Source organism: Mobula hypostoma, chromosome 12 (assembly GCF_963921235.1).
Source record: "Mobula hypostoma chromosome 12, sMobHyp1.1, whole genome shotgun sequence".
In the NCBI taxonomy this organism is placed as follows: Eukaryota; Metazoa; Chordata; class Chondrichthyes; order Myliobatiformes; family Myliobatidae; genus Mobula; species Mobula hypostoma.
This window is the reverse complement of record NC_086108.1, coordinates 44,837,147-44,861,426: the sequence shown is the minus strand read 5'-3', so window position 1 is coordinate 44,861,426 and position 24,280 is coordinate 44,837,147. Positions and strand designations below refer to the sequence as shown.

Genomic DNA, 24,280 nt, shown 5'->3' with positions numbered 1-24,280 from the left:
TAAAAGGCAATTATTAATAAAAATAAATTATGAAAGTCATTGCTGGGCAAGTAGCATGTTACCAAAGTATCACATTGGAATTAGGAAACATTACTGATCCATGGCAGCAAGCTTGGATTTACTACAAAGCTGATGAGCTACGGCAGTGATTCCCAGTGGGGGCAGTTAGTCATAGTCATACTTTATTAATCCCGGGGGAAATTGGTTTTCGTTACAGTTGCACCATAAATAATAAATAGTAATAGAACCATAAATAGTTAAATAGTAATATGTAAATTATGCCAGTAAATTATGAAATAAGTCCAGGACCAGCCTATTGGCTCAGGGTGTCTGACCCTCCAAGGGAGGAGTTGTAAAGTTTGATGGCCACAGACAGGAATGACTTCCTATGACGCTCTGCGTTGCATCTCGGTGGAATGAGTCTCTGGCTGAATGTACTCCTGTGCCCACCCAGTACATTATGTAGTGGATGGGAGACATTGACAAAGATGACATGCAACTTAGACAGCATCCTCTTTTCAGATACCACCATGAGAGAGTCCAGTTCCATCCCCACAACATCACTGGCCTTACAAATGAGTTTGTTGATTCTGTTGGTGTCTGCTACCCTCAGCCTGCTGCCCCAGCACATGAGGGGGGCTGTGATGTAATGAATATTTAGCACTTTAAAGATGTTTCATCACTGAGTTTTATCCCAGTAAATTGTTATATATATAGCTCAGGTGAAGCAGTGTGGATTTTGTCTGGTCTGTCCTTCTTAAGCGATTGAGGAGAACCCTTGGTATAAAGTTGGTGGCTATGCAGGACATCAAGTGATATTAGACGCTCCACATGCTGATTCTACAACAATGTCACAGACTAATGCATCGGTGGATTTCGACCACAAAATTATGAAAATTAAAGAACACAAGAGATTCTGCAGACGCTAGAAATCTTAAGCAGCACACTCAAAATGCTGGAGCTTCTCAGCAAATCAGGCAGCTGAAAATTAAGGGATCACTGCACACAATTTTGATATGCTAAACAATTGTTCCCTCAGGCTGGAAAGTTTAACTGAAAGGATAAGAACTATTTAGAATAGTGGACAAGAATTTTTCCCCCAGACACTTGCAATTCTCAGCTGGATGCCCTGTTACACCTATTCAAAATGAGAACAATAGATTTGTGGAGATGACATAAATCAAAGGATGTGGGTAAAGGTTGAGAGGTTGACTGGAGGTAAATTAGCCAGGAATTTGTGGAACATGACCAGCTTCAAGAGATTGCAGAGCCTACGTCTGTTGTTGATGTCATTGAATTCTTAACCTTTGTACCTTGCATCTGAATTGGGCTATCAGCTGTTTTAACTCCACTAAAATACTGCCTCCAAACAACCCTTTTTGAATTTGATTTCCTGCCTTGCCATTCAATTATTTATTATTCATCCCCTCCCATAGAAGTGGACTAAGTAGCTGGTTAAATATTGAAGTCATTGTGCTGGTAAAGGGGCAATAACACACTCATTGAATCTGCATAAATACTGCCACAGGAAACAAAAGAACATGTATATATTTTCATGTTAAAAATCTGTACAATCTCTTGAGCATTAATTATATAAGGTTGCATGTGGAATTTAGTGAAAGGGGATTAAAACTTGATGATAAGAAGCTTCGGGAACTATAATTAATGCCTTAGCCGGCAAAGAATGCTTTGGCTTTCATATATTTTCAATCTAAATAACCAGTTTCTCATCTTGATCTTGAACAATGACCCATAGTTTACTTCCAACAACTGTGTATTTTCTAAGTCCATCAAGGCAACTAAACGACCGGACCCTGTGTGTGGCAGAGCATTGTACAACTTCATGCTGTCATGTGTTGGTCAGGTCATATCATGCTCCATCAACAAATGGGGAAAATATAAAGCCGGTTGATTCATAACCTGAAGATTTGACAGCTGTTGTAACTTTAAATGTTTAGAAATATATATTGCTGAATGTCCCTAACGTATAGAAATATCCCAACTTTTAAAAATAAATGAATCATTTATGATTTGAAGTCTAATTTTTAAAATCTTTTTAAAGAAACATTTTGGCGTCCTTTGTGAGACGTTGTATATCCTTTCTGTGAACATGGTTGCTCTGGTTTCTTCCCACATTCCAAAGATGTACCAGTTAATAGGTTAGTTGGTCATTGTAAATAGTCCTGTGAATTGGCTCGGGTTAAATGGGTTGGTTGAAGGGTGGTGCAGCTTGTTGGGCGGGAAAGGCCTGTTCTGTGCTGTATCTCTAAACAAGAAAAAACTTTAAGCAAACTCAATTAAAAATTAAATATAATTTAGCTTATCCTTGCCCTTCTTGGCAACTCTTCTTTATTGAAATTAAATGATTTGTGCCTATTCCAGATCTCAGTCAGCAGATTCCCCATTGTAAATGTTGGAAAATTTTGAAGGAAATTCCCATCCCAGTGTTAAAGAGCAGTTCAGAAAACCCCAGCAAAGATGTTCTTCATTTGCACAGGAGTCTTGAACTGCCTAAAATTTAAGGGTATATCTGTTATCAATTTGACATGATATTCTTGGCATGTTTGGGCCCAATTATCCTTTGCAAATAAAGCAATTATACTACTAGCTAACTATTCTGCTTGGTATCTACTCACTAATTCATCAAAATCATTAACTATTTTATATATGTTCAATTAGATCAAAAGAAGCCAAATTACACTGGTTTTATTTTAAACTTGCTGTTTTTCCTGACCACCCTTCAGTTTACAAGTGTCTACAGAGTCAAGATTTTCTGTTTAAATATACCCCATTGCTTGCCACTGAGTGTTTATATTGTGCTGATCTGCTTGTATTGATTACACCCAACTGTTATAATCAATCAGTGGCATACTGGATGATTAAAATCTCAAATAAACAAGGGGCTACCCTACTGGCCTTTACCATCAATTCTGCAAAGTATGCTGGAGCTATGAATAGGACTAAATTTCTGGGGATCAAAATGTTACTGATGTAATTTAAATAGTGTTTAATAAATGTGAATCTCCAGGTTCCAGAATAAACCAAGAATATTTTCCTCATTCATCAATCCTTGCAAGGAATTTCTGTAGTTTGACAAACTTTCAATGTTAATTGACCTGCAACATTCTAGATAGAACACTTTTTCTGCTAGGTCATTCCATAAGGATTGATCAAGTTCGATCTAATGTTTTTCAATTTAATTTCACTTGTCCTTTTTTTTAAATCAGCCCTTTCTCATCTTGTAACGGCCTCATTTGCAGAGGACAGATATGGTGTAGTGCAAACAATGCTGTCGTCTATTCTGTCTTCCATGCTCTCTCTCCAGGAGGTAAGGGTCTTTCGGGTTCTTTCTGTGTTGTACCAAGCACTACAATCCTGACTTTAAAATACTTTCTCTGGGTGTTTAGATTATCATGGTAAATTAACATTCTAAATATGAAACTGCAGGGTGAGAATTTCAATTTAATCCAGGCAAAAAGTGCAGTGTCCACTCTTATCGGAAAATTGGAAATATATAAGCAAAACACTAGAAGAAGAATGTCCTGTTTCCCTGCAGGAGAAGTATGACACTTTGTTTCACAGACAGTGATTTGCAAGAGTACTGCTTACACTTGCAGTCCCTGAAGGACTTTCAGAATCGAGCCAAGGATTTGAATGATCTGGAAATTTTGGACTGGGTAATCAGCCCATTTCTTTGCAAAGTGGAAGAACAGGAAGAGAGATTGCAAGAAGTAATTATCAATATTCAGAATGATGAAGATGCAAAAATACTTTTCAAAAATGTCAGCTTTTATTGGTAGTCACAACTTGAATAAGATAATTCAACTCTTGCTAAAAACCATCAAGCTCAAGGATCACATTAATATTGAAGCTGCTATAGAGTACAAAGGTACTATGCAATCTGGGTTTAAAGACAAATAAAAATTTAAAGCATAATCATTGGGGGAGCATTGGCAAGTATGAAAGTGCTTTGGGGGTGGTGGGATAAAAAAAAAAGGTTGGGAAACACTGAGCTAAAGTTTCCGACATTTCAGAGAAAAAATAAGTTAATTGGTTATTGTTTACCAGAGGTAAAGACAGGTACAGGAGGAAGCTTGAGTGGAAACTCCAGCAGAACAACATGAGAGAAGTCTGGAGGGGGATGAGGACCATTACTGGGTTCCGGCAAACTAGCAACAGAGGAGCTGAAGGCAGTGTGGACAGGGCCAATGAACTTAACCTGTTCCTTAACAGATTTGACATTGTGGCCCCTGCCCATCCCCCACATGATCATTCGGGAGAATGAGGAGATTATAGATAGTAGCTACAGGGAGGTAGTTACGCCAAAGGAGCAGAGGACAGGAAATTGGGTCACTGTCAGGCGAGGGAAGAGGAAAGGGCAGGCTGAGCAGGGTTCCCCTATGGCCATTCCCCTCAACAACAAGTATACCGCATTGGATACTGTTGAGGGGGATGACTTACCTGGGACAAGCTGCAGTAGCCGGATCTCTGGCACTGAGGCTGGCTCTGCAGTGCAGAAGGGAGGGGGGAAAAGAGGAGAGCGGTAGTGATAGGGGACTCGATAGTTAGAGGTGCATATAGGAGGTTCTGTGGGCGTGACAGAGAATCCAGGATGGTTTGTTGCCTCCCGGGTGCCAGGGTGAAGGATGTCTCTGATCGCTTGCATGACATTCTGAAGTGGGAGGGTGATCAGCCAGATGTCGTGGTGCACATCGGTACCAATGACATAGCAAGGAAGAGTGAGGAGGTCCTGGAGAGTGAGTATAGAGAGCTTGGTAGGAAGTTGAAAAGCAGGACCTCAAGGGTGGTAATCTCAGGATTGCTACCTGTGCTACATGCCAGTGAGGGTAGGAATAGGATGCTCTGGAGGATGAACAAGTGGTTGAGGAACTGGTATAGGGGGCAGGGTTTCAGATTTCAGGATAATTGGGACCTCTTCTGGGGCAGGTGGGACCTGTACAAGAGAGACGGGTTACACTTGAACTACAGGGGGACCAATATCCTTTCAGGGAGGTTTGTTAGTGCTATTGGGGAGGCTTTAAACTAGATTTGCAGGGGGATGGGAACTGGAGTGCCAGAGCTGACAGTGTGGCTGAGGTGAAAATAAATGATGTTGAAAGTTCAATCAAATCCGCTAACAGAAAGGTTGTGAGTGGTGGTAAAAAATCTTCTGAGGTGTATATATTTCAATGCTAGGAGTATTGCGGGGAAGGCGGATGAGTTGAGGGCGTGGATTGACACGTGGAATTATGACATTATAGCAATAGTGAAACTTGGCTACGGGGCTGGGGGGGGGGGGCAGGACTGGCAGCTTAATATTCCAGGGTTCCGATGTTTCAGATGTGATCGAGGCAGAGGAATGAAAGGTGGGTGGGGGTGTAGCATTGCTTGTTAGGGAAAATATTACAGCAGTGCTCAGGCTGGACAGATTAGAGGGCTTGTCTACTGAGTCCTTATGGGTGGAGCTGAGAAACAGGAAAGGTATGGCCACATTAGTGGGATTGTATTACAGACCACCCAATAGTCAACAAGAATTGGAAGAGCAAATCTGCAGAGAGATAGCAGGCAACTGCAGGAAACATAAAGTTGTGGTGGTAGGGGATTTTAATTTTCCATATATTGATTGGGTCTCCCATACTGTTAGGGGTCCAGATGGTTTAGAGTTTGTAAAATGTGTTCAGGAAAGTTTTCTAAATCAATATATAGAGGGACCAACTAGAGGGGATGCCATATTGGATCTCCTGTTAGGAAACGAGTTAGGACAAGTGACAGAAGTCTGTGTAGGGGAGCACTTTGGTTCCAGTGATCATAACACCATTAGTTTCAACTTGATCATGGACAAGGATAGATCTGGTCCTAGGGTTGAGGTTCTTAACTGGAGGGCCAAATTGGAAGAAATGAGAAAGGATCTAAAAAGCGTGGATTGGGACAGGTTGTTCTCTGGCAAGGATGTGATCGGTAGGTGGGAAGCCTTCAAAGGAGAAATTTTGAGAGTGCAGAATTTGTATGTTCCTGTCAGGATTAAAGGCAAAGTGAATAGGAATAAGGAACCTTGGTTCTCAAGGGATATTGCAACTCTGATAAAGAAGAAGAGGGAGTTGTATGACATATATAGGAAGCAGGGAGTAAATAAGGTGCTTGAGGAGTATAAGAAGTGCAAGAAAATACTTAAGAAAGAAATCAGGAGGGCTAAAAGAAGACATGAGGTTGCCTTGGCAGTCAAAGTGAAGGATAATCCAAAGAGCTTTGACAGGTATATTAAGAGCAAAAGGATTGCAAGGGATAAAATTGGTCCTCTTGAAGATCAGAGTGGTCAGCTATGTGTGGAACCAAAGGAAATGGGGGAGATCTTAAATAGGTTTTTTGCGTCTGTATTTACTAAGGAAACTGGCATGAAGTCTATGGAATTAAGGGAAACAAGTAGTGAGATCATGGAAACTGTACAGATCGAAAAGGAGGAGGTCCATGCTGTCTTGAGGAAAATTAAAGTGGATAAATCCCCGGGACCTGACAGGGTGTTCCCTCGGACCTTGAGGGAGACTAGTGTTGAAATTGCAGGGGCCCTGGCAGAAATATTTAAAATGTCGCTGTCTACAGGTGAGGTGCTGGAGGATTGGAGAGTGGCTCATGTTGTTCCGTTGTTTAAAAAAGGATCGAAAAGTAATCTGGGAAATTATAGGCCAGTAAGTTTAACATCGGTAGTAGGTAAGTTATTGGAGGGAGTACTAAGAGACAGAATCTACAAGCATTTGGATAGACTGGGACTTATTAGGGAGAGTCAACATGGCTTTGTGCGTGGTAGGTCATGTTGACCAATCTACTGGAGTTTTTCGAGGAGGTTACCAGGAAAGTGGGTGAAGGGAAGGCAGTGGATATTGTCTACATGGACTTCAGTAAGGCCTTTGACAAGGTCCCGCATGGGAGGTTAGTTAGGAAAATTCAGTGGCTAGGTATACATGGAGAGGTGGTAAATTGGATTAGACATTGGCTCGATGGAAGAAGCCAGAGAGTGGTGGTAGAGAATTGTTTCTCTGAGTGGAGGCCTGTGACTAATGGTGTGCCACAGGGATCAGTGCTGGGTCCATTGTCATCTGTCATCTATATCAATGATCTGGATGATAATGTGGTAAATTGGATCAGCAAGTTTGCTGATGATACAAGGATTGGAGGTGTAGTACACAGTGAGGAAGGTTTTCAGAGCCTGCAGAGGGACTTGGACCAGCTGGAAAAATGGGCTGAAAAATGGCAGATGGAGTTTAATACAGACAAGTGTGAGGTATTGCACATTGGAAGGACAAACCAAGGTAGAACATACAGGGTTAATGGTAAGGCACTGAGGAGTGCAGTGGAACAGAGGGATCTGGGAATACAGATACAAAATTCCTTAAAAGTGGCGTCACAGGTAGATAGGGTCGTAAAGAGAGCTTTTGGTACATTGGCCTTTATTAATCAAAGTATTGAGTATAAGAGCTGGAATGTTATGATGAGGTTGTATAAGGCATTGGTGAGGCCGAATCTGGAGTATTGTATTCAGTTTTGGTCACCAAATTACAGGAAGGATACAAATAAGGTTGAAAGAGTGCAGAGAAGGTTTACAAGGATGTTGCCGGGACTTGAGAAACTCAGTTACAGAGAAAGGTTGAATAGGTTAGGACTTTATTCCCTGGAGCGTAGAAGAATGAGGGGAGATTTGATAGAGGTATATAAAATTATGATGGGTATTGATAGAGTGAATGCAAGCAGGCTTTTTCCACTGAGGCAAGGGGAGAAAAAAACCAGAGGAAATGGGTTAAGGGTGAGGGGGGAAAAGTTTAAAGGGAACATTAGGGGGGGCTTCTTCACACAGAGAGTGGTGGGAGTATGGAATGAGCTGCCAGACGAGGTGGATTCTTTTTTAACATTTAAGAATAAATTGGACAGATACATGGATGGGAGGTGTATGGAGGGATATGGTCCGTGTGCAGGTCAGTGGGACTAGGCAGAAAATGGTTTGGCACAGCCAAGAAAGGCCAAAAGGCCTGTTTCTGTGCTGTAGTTTCTATGGTTATGGTTTCTATGGTAATGTTGCAGCCTATATAGGACCCTGGTCAGACCCCACTTGGAGTATGGTTCTATGAGTCATCTGTTGTCGGCCCCCAACCAACACATATTCCACTCTCCCCTCCTACCTCTCCTCACAGTCCCCCACCCTGCTCTCATGACTATACCCCTTCCCCAAACGAAACCACCATGGTGGGCTTCACAGCTGAACAGGTGAGAAGACAGCTGAAACGTCTCAACCCAAGCAAGGCTGCAGGACCGAATGGTGTCAGTACCAGGGTGCTCAAAGCCTGTGCCCCTCAGCTATGTGGAGTACTTCGCCATGTATTCAACCTGAGCCTGAGGCTCCAGAAGATTCCTGTACTGTGGAAGATGTCCTGCCTCGTCCCTGTGCCAAAGACGCCGCGCCCCAGCGGCCTCAATGACTACAGACCGGTGGCATTGACCTCCCACATCTTGAAGACCTTGGAGAGACTTGTTCTGGAGCTGCTCCGGCCTACGGTCAGGCCACACTTAGATCCCCTCCAGTTCGCCTACCAGCTCCGACTAGGAGTTGAGGATGCCATCGTCTACCTGCTAAACCGTTTGGCCCTTCGAGCCTTCACCGCCATTCAGTATGATCATGGTTGATCATCCAACTCAGAACCCTATTGGGCTAAATTGGTCAGTCTCATACAGGACCGCCCTTGTCCCGTAGTTCCCCCGCTAAGGTAGAGCTTTCCTATGACACTTTTCGTGCCGAAATGGTGTAAAGCGAAGAAGCAACTATCATTAATTTTTATGAGAAAAATTTTTGAGCGTTTCCAGACCCAAAAAAAACCTACCAAATCATACCAAATAACACAAAACCTAAAATAACACTAACGTATAGTAAAAGCATGAATGATATGATAAATACACAGCCTATATAAAGTAGAAATAATGTATGTACAGTGTAGTTTCACTGAACAGAATCGCCAAAAACCATTTGTAGAAAAAAATCGGCACGTACACGCATGCGCACACAGGTGCCCGCGTAAGGCTTCATGGTCATTGTAGTTTTTCCTCGGGGTAAACACAACGTATTTGACTGCTACTCTTGTCTGTTGGCAGCCCTACCACCCCCCACCTCCCCCGGGGTCAGCCGGTCCGCAAGAATATTGTCAATGATAAACCGGTCTGCGGTGCAAAAAAGGTTGGGGACTCCTGATTTAGAAATTACCTTGGGTTACCCATAGCCCTCTAATTTTCTAAGCTCCATACCTATCCAGCAGTCTCTTTAAAGACCCCACTGTATCCGCCTCCACCAGTCGCCGACAGCCCATTCCACACACTCACTACTCTGTGTAAAAAAAAACCTACCCCTGACATCTCCTCTGTACCTACTTCCAAGCACCTTAAAACTGTGCACTCTCGTGTTAGGTATTGCAGCCACGGGAAAAAGCCTCTGACTATCAACATGATTAAAGCCTCTCATCATCTTATACACCTCTATCAGGTCATCTCTCATCCTCCATCACTCCAAGGAGAAAAAGCCAAGCTCACTCAACCTCGGATTGGGTCCAGAATATTCTGAAGAGGGAGGGTGAGCAGCTAGTTGTCTTGGTACATGTTGGTACCAACGACATAGATAGGACAAGGAAGGAGGTCCTGAAGGGAGATTTCTGGGAGTTAGCAAGGAAGCTGAGAAGCAGGACCTCCAGGGTAGTAATCTTGGGATTTCTACCTGTGCCACGTGCTAGCGAGGGCAAGAATAGTAGGATCAGGCAGATGAATGCATGGCTGAGAGACTGGTGCAGGGGGCAGGGCTTCAGATTCTTGGATAATTGGGATCTCTTCTGGGGGAAGTATGACCTGTTCAAAAAGGACAGGTTACACCTGAACCCAAAGGGGACCAATATCCTGGCGGGACAGTTTAAGAGAGCTGTTAGGGAGGGTTTAAACTAATCTGGCAGGGGGATGGGAACCGGAATGACAGAGCGGAGGAAGGGGAAAACAGAAATAAATCTAAGATAGTGAGCAGTAAAGATGTCAGGAAAGACAGGCAGGTGTTGGGGCAAATTTGTAGCCATTGGGATGAGTTGCAGTGCAATAAAGTTGCAGTGAAATCAAAGCCAAAAGTACCAAATACTGGTTTTAAGGTGTTATACTTAAATGCACACAGCATAAGGAATAAGGTGGATGATCTTGTCGTACAGCTACAGATTGGCAGGTATGATATTGTGGCCATCAATGACACATGGCTAAAGGATGCATGTCTCTGGGAGCTGAACGTCCAAGGATACACGGTGTATCGGAAGGATAGGAAGGTAGGCAGAGGGGAAGGCGTGGCTTTATTGTTAAGAAATGATATTAAATCATTAGAAAGAGGTGATATAGGATCGGAAGGTGTAGAATCTTTATGGGTTGAGCTAAGAAATCGCAGGGGTAAAAGGTCCCTGATGGCAGTTATTTATAGGCCTCCAAACAGCTGCAGTGATGTGGACTACAAATTACAACTGGAAATAGAAAAGGCTTGTCGGAAGGGCAGTGTTATGATAATTGTGGGGAATTTTAACACGCGAGTGGATTGGGAAAATCAGGTCAGCACTGGATCTCCAGAGAGAGAATCTGTAGAATGTCTGCGAGATGGCCTTTTAGAACAGCTTGTTGTTGAGCCCACTAGGGGGTCGGTTGTACTGGATTAGGTATTGTGTAATGAACCGGAGGTGATTAGAGAGATTGAGGTGAAGGAATCCTTAGGAGGCAGTGATAATAACATGATTGAATGCACTGTGAAATTTGAAAAAGAGAAGCAGAAAGCTGATGTGTCGGTATTTCAGTGGAGTAAAGGAAATTACAGTGGCATGAGAGAGGAACTGGCCAAAGTTGACTAGAAAGGGACACTGGCGAGAAAGACGGCAGAGCAGCAGTGGCTGGAGTTTATGCGAGAAGTGAGGAAGGTGCGAGACAGGTATATTCCAAAAAAGAAGAAATTTTTGAATGGAAACAGGATGCAACCGTGGTTGACAAGAGAAGTCAAAGCCAAAGTTAAAGCAAAGGAGAGGGCATACAAGGAAGCAAAAATTAGTGGGAAGACAGAGGATTGGGAAGTTTTTAAAACCTTACAAGAGGAAACTAAGAAGGTCATTAGGAAAGATTAACTATGAAAGGAAGCTAGCAAATAATATCAAAGAGGATACTAAAAGCTTTTTCAAGTATATAAAGAGTAAAAGACAGGTGAGAGTAGATATAGGACTGATAGAGAATGACGCTGGAGAAATTGTAATGGGAGATAAGGAGATGACGAAGGAATTGAACGAGTATTTTGCATCAGTCTTCACTGAGGAAGACATCAGCAGTATACCGGACACTCAAGGGTGGCAGGGAAGAGAATTGTGCGCAGTCGCAATTACGACAGAGAAAGCACTCAGGAAGCTGAATAGCCTAAAGATAGATAAATCTCCCGGACCAGATGGAATGTACCCCCGTGTTCTGAAGGAAGTAGCTGTGGAGATTGAGGAGGCATTAGTGATGATCTTCAAAAGTCGATAGATTCTGGCATGGTTCCGGAGGACTGGAAGATTGCAAATGTCACTCCGCTATTTAAGAAGCGGGCAAGGAAGCAAAAAGGAAATTATAGACCTGTTAGCTTGACATCGGTGGTTGGGAAGTTGTTGAAGTCGATTGCCAAGGATGAGGTTACAGAGTACCTGGAGGTATATGACAAGATAGGTAGAACTCAGCATGGATTCCTTAAAGGAAAATCCTGCCTGACAAACCTATTACAATTTTTTGAGGAAATTACCAGTAGGCTAGACAAGGGAGATGCAGTGGATGTTGTATATTTGGATTTTCAGAAGGCTTTTGACAAGGTGCCACACATGAGGCTACTTAATGTGACAAAAGACCAAGTTATCAGAAGATTGATGCTGATAAGAGAGAGACAAAGAGAGAAACCTTCAAAATGCTAATATGAGAGACGAGAGAGTTTAACGAAAAGAGACAGTTCCGAGTATTGTCAGACCGGTTGCTTTGAACCTGAATTGTTGGAAGTTTGATGGACGGTGATACCCCAGCAGGGGGATAAAAGGAACAGGTTCGCTAAGGCAAGCGACACACCATGACACCACGAGATAACGAGACCCTGGAAGTGCGGTGCCCCCCCCCCCACAAGTTGGTGGGAGTTTTGGAGGTCTGGTCGCGGGACCGACCATGGACGCACAGGGTGAAAAGGTACGATCGGCGGGAACCTGGAGTCTGTGTCCGCCCTTGCCTGGGTGCTGGGTTCACCGCAGAAGAACGATCGTATCAGGAACAGAGGGGTCACAGTCGGTGACCTCAGAAGACATTACAAAGGGCTCGCCTGAAAGCTAACTGCGAGGAATATCAAAGGTCTCTTTGAATCCGATTTGAATATCATCATTCGCTCTCTCTCACTCCCCAACAGCATAACAGCGATTACTGCGAACTGAACTAAACTGAACTGAACTCTGCGTCACTTGAGACTGATCATTTTACCCGCAGACTGCGATAGAGCTTGATTGATCCTATTATCCTAGTTCTGTGTACGTGTGTGTGTTATCATTGCTAACCTGTTGCATTTATATCCTTACTATTAGAGTACTGTGTTACTTATTTCTTTAATAAAACTTACTTAGTTCCAGTAGTCCAGACTCCAACTACGTGGTCCATTTCTGCTGGTTTGGCAACCCAGTTACGGGGTACGTAACATTAACAAGATAAGAGCCCATGGAATTACGGGAAAGTTACATACGTGGATAGAGCGTTGGCTGATTGGCAGGAAACAGAGAGTGGGAATAAAGGGATCCTATTCTGGTTGACTGCCGGTTACCAGTGGTGTTCCACAGGGGTCCATGTTGGGGCCGCTTCTTTTTACATTGTACATCAACGATTTGGATTATGGAATAGATGGCTTTGTGGCTAAGTTTGCTGACGATACAAAGATAGGTGGAGAGACCAGTAATGCTGAGGAAATGGAGAGTCTGCAGAGAGACTTGGATAGATTGGAAGAATGGGCAAAGAAGTGGCAAATGAAGTACAATGTTGGAAAGTGTATGGTTATGCACTTTGGCAGAAGAAATAAATGGGCAGACTATTAGTTCAATGGGGAAAGAATTCAAAGTTCTGAGATGCAACCGGACTTGGGAGTCCTCGTACAGGATACCCTTAAGGTTAACCTCCAGGTTGAGTTGGTAGTGAAGAAGGCGAATGCAATGTTGGCATTCATTTCTAGAGGAATAGAGTATAGGAGCAGGGATGTGATGTTAAGGCTCTATAAGGTGCTGGTGAGACCTCACTTGGAGTACTGTGGGCAGTTTTGGTCTCCTTATTTAAGAAAGGATGTGCTGACGTTGGAGAGGGTACAGAGAAGATTCACTAGAATGATTCCGGGAATGAGAGGGTTAACATATGAGGAACACTTGTCCGCTCTTGGACTGTATTCCTTGGAGTTTAGAAGAATGAGAGGAGACCTCATAGAAACATTTCGAATGTTGAAAGGCATGGACAGAGTGGATGTGGCAAAGTTGTTTCCCATGATGGGGGGAGTCTAGTACGAGAGGACATAACTTAAGGATTGAAGGGCGCCCATTCAGAACAGAAATGCAAAGAAATTTTTTTAGTCAGAGGGTGGTGAATCTATGGAATTTGTTGCCACGGGGAGCAGTGGAGGCCAAATCATTGGGTGTATTCAAGGCAGAGATTGATAGGTATCTGAGTAGCCAGGGCATTAAAGGTTATGGTGAGAAGGCGGGGGAGTGGGACTAAATGGGAGAATGGATCAGCTCATGATAAAACGGTGGAACAGACTCGATGGGCCGAATGGCCGACTTCTGCTCCTTTGTCTTATGGTCTATGGTCTTATTCTCATAAGGCATGCTCCCCAATCCAGGCAACATCCTTGTAAATCTCCTCTGCACCCTTTCTATAGGTTCCACGTTTTCTTATGGTGAGGTGACTAGAACTGAGCACGGTATTCCAAGTGGGGTCTGACCAGGGTCCTATACAGCTGCAACATTACCTCTCAGTTTTTGAACTCGATACACCGTATGACTCCTTAACCACACAGTCAACCTGCGCAGCAGCTTTGAGTGTCCTACGGACTAGGACCCCAAGATCCCTCTGATCCTCCACACTGCCAAGAGTCTTACCATTAGTACCATATTCTGCCATCATATTTGACCTACCAAAATGAACCACCTCACACTTATCTGGTTTGAACTCCATCTGCCACTTCTCAGTCCTGCTTTGCATCCTATCAATGTCCCATTGTAACCTCTGACATCCCTCCATACCATCCACAACACCCCCAACCTTTGTGTCATCAGCAAATTTACTAACCCATCCCTCCACTTCCTCATCCAGGTCATTTATAAAAATCACAAAGAAAAGGGTCTCGGAACAGATCCCTGTGGCACACCACTGGTCACTGACTTCCATGCAGAATATGACCACTCTTTGCCTTCTATGGGCAAGCCAGTTCTGGATCCACAAAGCATCTCATGCATCCTTACTTTCTCAATAAGCCTTGCATGGGGTTCTTTATCAAATGCCTTGCTGAAATCCATATACACTACATCTACTGCTCTACCTTCATCTATGTGTTTATAGTCACATCCTCAAAAAATTCAATCAGGCTAGTAAGGCACGACCTGCCTTTGACAAAGCCCTGCTGACTATTCCTAATCATATTATGCCTCTCCAAATGTTCATAAATCCTGTCTGTCAGGATCTTCTCCATCAACTTACCAACCACTGAAGACTCACTGGTCTATAATTTCCTGAGCTATCTCTATTCCCTTTCTTGAATAAGGGAAAAACATCTGCAACCCTCCAATCCTCCAAAACCTCTCCCATCCCTATTGATGATGCAAAGATCATTGCCAGAGACTCAGCAATCTCCTCCTTCGCTTGCCACAGTAGCCTGGGGTATACTTCGTCCGGTCCCAGTGACTTATCTAACTTGATGCTTTCCAAAAGCACCAGCACATCATCTTTCTTAATGTCTATATGCTCAAGCTTTTCAGTCTGCTGTAAGTCATCCCTACAATCGCCAACGTCCTTTTCCATAGTGAATACTGAAGCAAGGTATTCATTAAGTACCTCCACTACCTCCTCCTTCCTTTTCCACTGTCACACTGATTGGTCCTATTCTCTCATGTCTTATCCTCTTGCTCTTCACATACTTATAGAATGTCTTGGGGTATTCCTTCACCCTGCTCACCAAGGACTTCTCATGGCCCCTTCTGGCTCTCCTAATTTCATTCTTAAACACCTTCCTGCTAGCCTTATAATTTTCTAGATCTCTATCATTACCTACTTTTTTGAATCTTTTGTAAACTTTTCTTCTTAACTAGATTTTCAACTGCCTTTGTACACTACAGTTTCTGAACCCTGTCATCCCTGTCTCATTGGATCGTACCCGCACAGAACGCCATGCAAATAACAACATTTGCCACATTTCTGCCGTACATTTCCCTGAGTACATCTGTTCCCAATTTATGCTTCGAAGTTCCTGCCTGATAGCTTTATATCTCCCCTTACTCCAATTAAACGCTTTCCTAACTTATCTGTTCCTATCCCTCTCCAACGCTATGGTAAAGGAGATAGAATTGTGATCACTAGCTCCAAAATGCTCTCCCACTGAGAGATCTGACACCTGACCAGGTTCATTTCCCAATACCAGATCAAGTACAGCCTCTCCTCTTGTAGGCTTATCTACATACTGTGTCAGGAGACCTTCCTGAACACACCTAACAAACTAAGAGTGTATGGGGTGTCAGGGAGGGGTAGCACCTCTGGTGGGTGATCATGCCACATCCTTTTCAGGGCAGTTTGTCCACCTTTGGTCCCCACCTGGAACTCAGCTCTCACCTGTGGCTCCCCGAAGCTGTTTGCATGTGACAGTGGCCACACCCTGGGCAATGGCTTCGACAAGCCGGCTAAACCAGGTGGGGGTAGCCAATGGGTCTCAAACCCTCGGTGAGATAGGGAGTTGTCTATCCCAGCATGTGAAGACAGACTCTGGCGGACTGAGCGGACGAGACCAATGGAAGGTCCAATGGTCAAGAAAGCTGTCTCTGCAAGTGTCGTGGAACGCGTGGAGCACAAGACACAGAAGACGTCCTGGTCATCCACTGCGCCTAATCCCATCTCCAGCCATCTCGACTCTTGTCTTGCCACTGGATCCAGATGGGAACTGGGAAGAGAGAGTGAGGCTGACGCTGCGCAACTCTCCCTCACTTAAATCCAAATCAAGCGCTAGTCTCGGCACCATCGTATCTCAGCTGGTGACACAGTGACATCAGCGCCAGACTCCGGAGCGAAGGTTCCTGAGTTCGAATCCAGTCAGGCCGCTCCCGGGCACACTTTCCGTCCGTGCCGGGTTGAGTGTCGAGGTCTTCATTGATGATAACAATAACAATAAACTCCACCCCATCAAAGCCCTTTGTTCTAGAGACATGCCAATCAATATTGAGGAAATTAAGATCTCCCATCACGACAACCCTGTTGTTACGACACCGTTCCAGAATCTGTCTCCCTATCTGCTCCTCGATGTCCCTGTTACTATTGGGTGGTCTATAAAAAACACCCAGTAGAGTTACTGACCCCTTCCTGTTTCTAATTTCCACCCACAGAGACTCAGTAGACAATTCCCTCCATGACTTCCTCCTTTTCTACAGCTGTGACACTATCTCTGATCAACAGTGCTACGCCCCACCTCTTTTGCCTCCCTCCCTGTCCTTCCTGAAACATCGAAAGTCTGGCACTCTAAGTAGCCATTCCTACCCCTGAGCCATCCAAGTCTCTGTAATGGCCACAACATCATAGCTTCGCGTACTGATCCACGCTCTGAGCTCATCAGCTTTGTTCATGATACTTGCATTAAAATAGACACATCTCAAACCATCAGTCTGAGCGCATCCCTTCTCTATCATCTGCCTATCCTCCTTCTCACAGTCCCTACAAGCTTTCTCTATTTGTGAGCCAGCTGCCCCTTTCTCCATCTCTTCAGTTCGGTTCCCACCCCCCAGCAATTCTAGTTTAAACTCTTCCCAATAGCCTTAGCAGATCTTAAGTAGAACTAGGAAGGAGGTTCTACTGAGGGAGCATGAACAGCCAGGTTCTAGGTTCAAGAAACAGAATCACAGAGGATAACAATCCCTGGAGTACTACCTGCACAATGTGCAAATGGCATTGGATCAACAAGATCTGAAAAGTGAATGCATGGCTCAGGGCCATGTTTAGAGAAGTTGATTTGAATTCACACACCTTGGCACCAATGCCTCAGAAGCTGTATTTGAGTTTAAGTTACACACATCAAAGTTGCTGGTGAACGCAGCAGGCCAGGCAGCATCTCTAGGAAGAGGTACAGTTGACGTTTCAGGCCGAGACCCTTTGTCAGGACTAACTGAAAGAAGAGCTAGTAAGAAATAAGTCAATCCATGGCCTCCTCTACTGTAAAGATGAAGCCACACTCAGGTTGCAGGAACAACACCTTATATTCCGTCTGGGTAGCCTCCAACCTGATGGCATGAACATTGACTTCTCAAACTTCTGCTAATCCCCACCTCCCCCTCGCACCCCATCCATTACTTATTTATTTATATACACACACACATTCTTTTTCTCTCTCTCCTTTTTCTCCCTCTGTCCCTCTCACTATACCCCTTGCCCATCCTCTGGGCTTCCCCGCTCCCCCTTTCTTTCTCCCTAGGCCTCCTGTCCCATGATCCTCTCATATCCCTTTCGCCAATCACCTGTCCAGCTCTTGGCTCCATCCCTCCCCATCCTGTCTTCTCCTATCATTTTGGATCTCCCCCTCCCCCTTCCACTTTCATATCTCTTACTAGCTCTTCCTTCAGTTAGTCTGACGAAGGGTCTCGGCCCGAAACGTCGTCTGTACCTCTTCCTAGAGATGCTGCCTGGCCTGCTGCGTTCACCAGCAACTTTGATGTTTGTTGCTTGAAATTCCAGCATCTGCTGATTTCCTCGTGCTTGCGTTTGAGTTTAAGTTCCCCATCTGCTATGGTGGAGAGGATTCAGTCTCTGGATCAATGGCTCAGAGCCCTGAGTGCTAATCAAGTAATTTAACTATTAGACGATTGTATTCATTCAAGACCATTTGAAATGTAACCATGAGATTCAGATAAATTTTCACAGATTGGACCTAATCCTGAGACTTCCTATTCTGCATGAGTCAGAGGCTGTTTCATATGATTAACTGACAATACTGCTACCTGATCTGCTGAGCTCCTATGGCAATCTGTATGTGTTGCTTTGGATTTCCAGCATCTGTCGAATCTCTCATTTATGACAATACGCTAACTAGTTTTTCGAATCTAATGTAAAACCCATTAAGTTAAAACTAAGACAATCAAAGTCTAAACTGGGATTAAGAACTTTGTTTCTCCTATTTGCCCTTCATACCCAGCTCATGGAAATGCTCACCTGACAAGTTATGAAGCCTTCGTAACTTGGGGCTTTGTCACCAAAGTTCCGTTACGAGTTGGAGTAATTGTTGTCGTGACAAGAGAATGCTTGACTTTTTCTGGTGGATCAAAGAAATAGGCCTGGGGAATAGCAATAAAAACACTTTAATATCAAGACCAATGGTATTTTAAAGTAAATTTTCCCAAGAAAATGTACACCAGATGTGTGCATATGACCCTTAAGGCAAAAGAAAAGAAACTTGGCTTCAGATGGTGGTTAATTAAAAACTGCATTCACTGTGCAAAAAAAACCGAAGAAAAATAACTTGTAAAATCAGAAAACATATAATAAAAACAGTGAAAGCTTGAACAATACAAGAAATCCATTACCAATAGAATTTTAAAAAAATTGTTTCAACAAGGTTTCCAACATGCTTTGGAAAATAAGGATAGTTTCAGATAAAAAGATACAGGCCATTCGAATTTGGAGCCCAACAAATAAAAACATATTTACTTACATTAATATAAAATGGAACACATTCCATTTTTTGAAAGAGAATTTGTAAATCCTTCTAAGCTGTATGCTACACTCAGTTTCACCTCAGTTACTGACTGCTCAATATTGGAATCAATTTTGTCTTTCTAAATCTGTTTTATGTTCATTAGGAAAATAAAACTGTTGGAATATATGATGGCACTTGACAGCAACTTCTTTGAACTCAACGGGGAGGGGGAGGGGAGAGGGCATGTGTCTGTGGTATGTCAAATTGCCAGGTGAAAGACTAGTCTTTGTGGTACTGCAGATCATGGTCTTTCTTGGGGGCTTTGCAATTATTTGCCTGGTGGGTGAAGGGTGCTGATATTTTTTTACTGAAGTAAATGGGGTGGGGAAGGGAGAGGGTGATTGCTTTGCTGCTGCTTGCGCATGGGAGGGAAGCAGGGGGGCTTTGGGGTTCTAATGTTTTTATTGTCACTCATTCTTTGGGGCACTCTTCTTTTCTCGTGGAAATTTCAGGTTGTACATTGTGTGCATTCTCTGATATTAAATGGAACTATTGAAAAGAGGCTGATGGAATTTGCTCAGTGGATTTATGGAGATCAAGGAAAATAAATACAAGACAAAAATCATCCTGATTTTAATTCTTTCCCAATGCACAATTTAGTGAAAAAATTGACAAAGCAGAATGCTTTTGTAATTAATTAGAATGTCAATATACAGTAATTATTGGTTCCATGAAGCAAGTAAATTATAAAGTTTTTAAAAATCTGTAAAACTTAACGTGTCAGGCAGCATCTGTGAAAAGAGGAAGTTAACATTTCAGGTTTGTGACACATCATCAGAATTACAAATCCATATGTACCTTACAGCCAACGGCAAGCAGGGCATGAAGGATCAGAATAACTACAATAGTTGTTATGGCAATTCTCCGGTTATCATCCCGGACAGCTGGCCAGAAGGTCATCACTAGCACGGTGCCTGAAAGGCACATGGCTAATACTATTGTCAGCCAACGTACTATCTCACTTGGAATAATCCACAGCATCTGCAACACAGCAAGGGAAAAAGCATTACATGCTTCTACAAGATCTATGCTGTCTGTGTTAATACAAAGCATAGGAAAAGAAACTCAGTGGAAGTTTGAGCTTGAATCTTAGTGGGCGAAGGATAGCTGGAGCTGGCAAGTGAATGGTTTAAAGAAAAACTACCCGCTTTGAGCTTCCACTACTAGTCAGAGCGGTCGGTCTCCATTAAATCAGGCAACTGCTGAGCAAGCACTGCTACAAAAATTTTGTTGAGTTGCAAGAGACCAATTTTGGATACACGAGATCTAATTTACCTCAGCAATTCAACTTTGCTTTAGGCATTGGATTATTTAATTCATATGTGGGAGAAGTGGTGGGAATGTGTGGAGAAGGAAATGAGTTTAGTGTAAGATTAGTATAAATGGCTGCTTCATGGTTCTCTCAGACGGGGGTGGGGGGGGTGGTAAAAGGCCTGTTTTTGCGCTGATAGTTGTATGATTCTAAGAACATCAGATACGAAGGATGGTTCATTAACACAAGTATAATAAAGCAGTGCCTCAAAATTCCAGAGTTGCATCTCATCTCAGGAAAAAAGCATGATCACACAGTACTCTTAGAAACATTGTTTTCATAGTCATAGTGATAGTCATACTTTATTGATCCCGGGGGAAATTGGTTTTCGTTTTCATAAATGTGGTTCTGAAAAGTGCATAGCTACATTACTGAATTTTTCTGAAATGTGATGATACACAAGAGGCTCTTACTGTAGATTTTCAGAAAGAATCCTCAGTCATTATTACCTTTGCACTGTTGGTACCAGCCTTGCAATACATTCTGTATTTTGTCCTGCTCCTCACCTCAGCACATCTTTGTTATTTTGTCTGCAGCTTGTATTAAAATAATGAGCAGTTTCGCTTTGATCCTCTCTTACAATGTTTACAAATAGCATGGCCAAACACTACAAACTAAGATGAACATGCCTCTGTGATCTTTGAATCATCTACAAGCTATTCCTTAAAAAAAACCTCAGCAGGATCAGATATCCTGATATCAGTCGGCTTCCTGAACTGTGGCCAAGTCCAAGCCACTAAAGTAGTTGGCTGGCGAAGTGTCCCCAGGAACACCTAATCCCAGCAACAACTCTTAATACCTTTCCAAATTTTCCACCTGCATTTCCTTCACCTTTCAGAGAAGTCAGTACCATCTTCAAACAGACCCAAATACTATAAAGTTAACAATCCATACTACTTTACACTTTTTTTGAGTACCCACAAAATCGTTCCGAGTCTTCTCCAATCAGAAGCCCTGGATGAACCATGAGATTTGAAACCTGCTGAGGGCCAGATCAGAGGCATTCAAGTCTGGTGACCAAGAAAGTTAAAGAGGTCTAGGTACGATCTCCAGAAAGCCATCTCACAGGCAAAGTGGCAATTCTGGACAAAACTTGAATCATTGAAGGATACTTGACAGATGTGGCAGGGTTTGAATACTATCACTTCTTACAAAGTCAAGTCAAACGACATTGGTGACAACAGGGCTTCGTTTCCAGGTGAGCTCAATGCCTTCTATGCTCGCTTTGACTGTCAAAACATGGACGAACCATCGTGAACTCCCACAGCCCCGGATAATCCTGTGACTCCCATTTCTGAGGCTGATGTGTGAGCTGCCTTCAGGAGGGTGAACCCATGGAAAGTATCCAGCCTAGACGGGGTTCCTGGCTGAGTACTAAAGACCTGGGCTGGATGGAGTGTTCACTTCAACCCCTCCCTTCCGTAGTCTGAGGTACCCATCTGTTTCAGGCAGACTTTACTTAAACATTGCCTAAGCAAATAGTAACCTGCCTCAATGACTTATCATCCAGTAGCACTTACATTCACAGTGATTAAGTGTTTTGAGAGGTTAGTGATGAAACATAGCAACTCCTGCCTCAGAAATGACTTAGATCCACTCCAATTTACCTACTGGAGAAACAAGCCACAGCAGATGCCATCTCATTTGCTTTTCACTCAACCCTGGAACATTTAGACAGCAAAAATGCATACATCAGGATGCTCTTTATCAACTACAGCTTGGCATCAAAATACCACCATCCCCACAAAATTAATCAATAAGTTTCAATAACCTTGGCCTCAATACATCTTTGTGCAACTGGATCCTTGATTTCCTCAGTCAGTTTGGATCGGCAACAACACCTCCTCCACCATCTCCATCAGCACAGGTACACTACAAGGCTATGATTTGCCCCCAGCTCTACTCGCTTTACACATATGACTGTGTGACTAAGCACAGCTCCAATGCCATATTCAAATTTGCTGACAACACTACTGTTATTGGCCAAATAAAGGTTATGATGAATCAGCACAAAGGAGGGAGACTGAAAATAACAACAACCTCGCAATCAATATCAGCAAGACTGAGAAGCTGACTTTTGACATCACTTGCCCCCATCATTGAAATGTTCACATAACCTATGGACTCATTTTCAAGGACTCCTCATCTCACATTCTTGATATTTATTGTTTATTATTATTAATTATTCATTTTTGTATTTGCAGTTTGTTGCCTTTTGTACACTGGCGGAACACCCAAGTTGGCGCGGTCTTTCTTTGATTCAATTATGGTTATCATTCTAGTATGGATTTATTTAGTATGCCCGCAAGAAAATGAATCTCAGGGTTGTACAAGGTGACATATATGTTCTTTGATAATCAACTTACTTTGAACTATTTACAAATAGTATTCCTCCTAAGTTCCTGTTGTATTGTTCTACACATACATTCCTCTGGCGCTAGTACTGGAGTTAAGATCTGTCACACCACCCCAATGAATTTAGCCTAACCGAAATCAAGGTCATACTTACTGCGGTAGGGATGTAAATAAATAGTGAGTATCCGTATACACACACTATCTCCAAGAATGAGTACGAGACAATGTTCACTACTTTATTGTTTCTCCACATCAGAAAGCCCCAGAGTCCAAGAGGAATAAGCCAGGCGTAAGTGTAGATTGCTGTAGCTGCTATAGAAACTACAAATAAAAAGAAAGTTATGCTCCAGTAGCTACTATAAATACATTTTTATACTGAAAACTAAAAGCATTGAGAATTTATAAAGGAAATAATTGTAATAATACCAGTGTCTGTACTATGCCATTTATAAATTCTGAATATGAATATCTTATGAATTGCAATTGTAGCTTTCTGTCCCCAACATGATCAGAAATAAATACTAAATACTAAGTGTACAACAATCAGCCAATAATGTATTAAACATTAAGAATGGGAGCCCAATTTCTATCAATCTATGAATCACATATTGTAATAGAAACTGGGCCACATTTTGTTGCCCATCTTCCTCAGACTTCTGCTCTGACCTGAGCCAAATGTGGACAGCCCACCTTACTGGCCCTTTGCAACCTCAGGGCAGTTTGCTATCTAGACCTCACTGCTGTACTTGACCTTCTTAATACCCCTCACAAGCTTTGACAGAAGGCAAAACTAATGACAGTGTCCTCAATCAAAACTGTCAGTGCTACAAGTTGGAAGGTGGGCAGCCCCAGACAGCCACCTGCCACAGCAAGCAAAATTCAGTTTCCTGAATAAAAGCAAAATGTGATTGGATGTTGCTTATTTAAAACGTAAGAATTTTAATTCCAATAGAGAGAAGAATTTAAGGACCTGCAGAAGGAGAGAATCAGGCAGGGAAAACAAGCATTTTCTTATATACAGTGGATGCCGATTAACTGGGACAGATCAGGAACAGTGCAATTTGGCCAAATTAAGCAGCTACCCCAATTAACCAAAGTTTCATGGAAATAGATAAAAGACAAAACTACCATTTAACTGATTAACAAATTATGTATTTGGATGAAATGCAGTACAAATTAGAAATCTACTAATAATGGTACTATAAAACTGTGTATTAGTTCCTAATAGTTATTAACAGAGGAATTTATCCAGATTGCTCTGTCATGTTCTTCTGATTGACTGTAAATGAACAAAATCACCAAAGACATTTAGTGTAGATAATGGACTGTCTTCATTGTCTTTCTGCATGAAGTAGTGTCATAATTCAACAATAAATTTCCTGGCATCCTGTGTAGTCACTAGCTCAAGTTCCAATGTGTCACCTTTATTATAATTTCCTTTTTTCTCAGCTTTGTGCATTGATATAACGATTTTGACAATTGCATCCTCCAAATCTTCATTTTCATTACAACATTCAAGATGATTGTCAATACCTTCAAATTTTTCATTGTTTCTAACTTGCTGAAGTAGTGAAATCATTTCATTTTCACGGCTGGCC

The 24,280-nt window shown here is 42.7% G+C and overlaps 1 protein-coding gene across 3 annotated transcripts in view; it reads right to left on the bottom strand.

Annotated features, from left to right (window-relative positions):
• Positions 1-24,280, bottom strand: part of LOC134354755 (protein YIPF1-like) — a 34,542-nt gene that overhangs the window by 2,794 nt on the left and 7,468 nt on the right. For all 3 annotated transcript variants that reach the window (XM_063063963.1, XM_063063964.1, XM_063063965.1), the window contains exons 7-9: positions 22,837-23,003; positions 19,814-19,996; positions 18,472-18,593 (exon numbers count right to left, since the gene is read on the bottom strand). In XM_063063963.1, coding sequence (XP_062920033.1) covers positions 18,480-18,593; positions 19,814-19,996; positions 22,837-23,003 — 464 coding nt within the window. In that variant the 3' untranslated portion in view covers positions 18,472-18,479. The remainder of the gene's footprint in view (positions 1-18,471; positions 18,594-19,813; positions 19,997-22,836; positions 23,004-24,280) is intronic.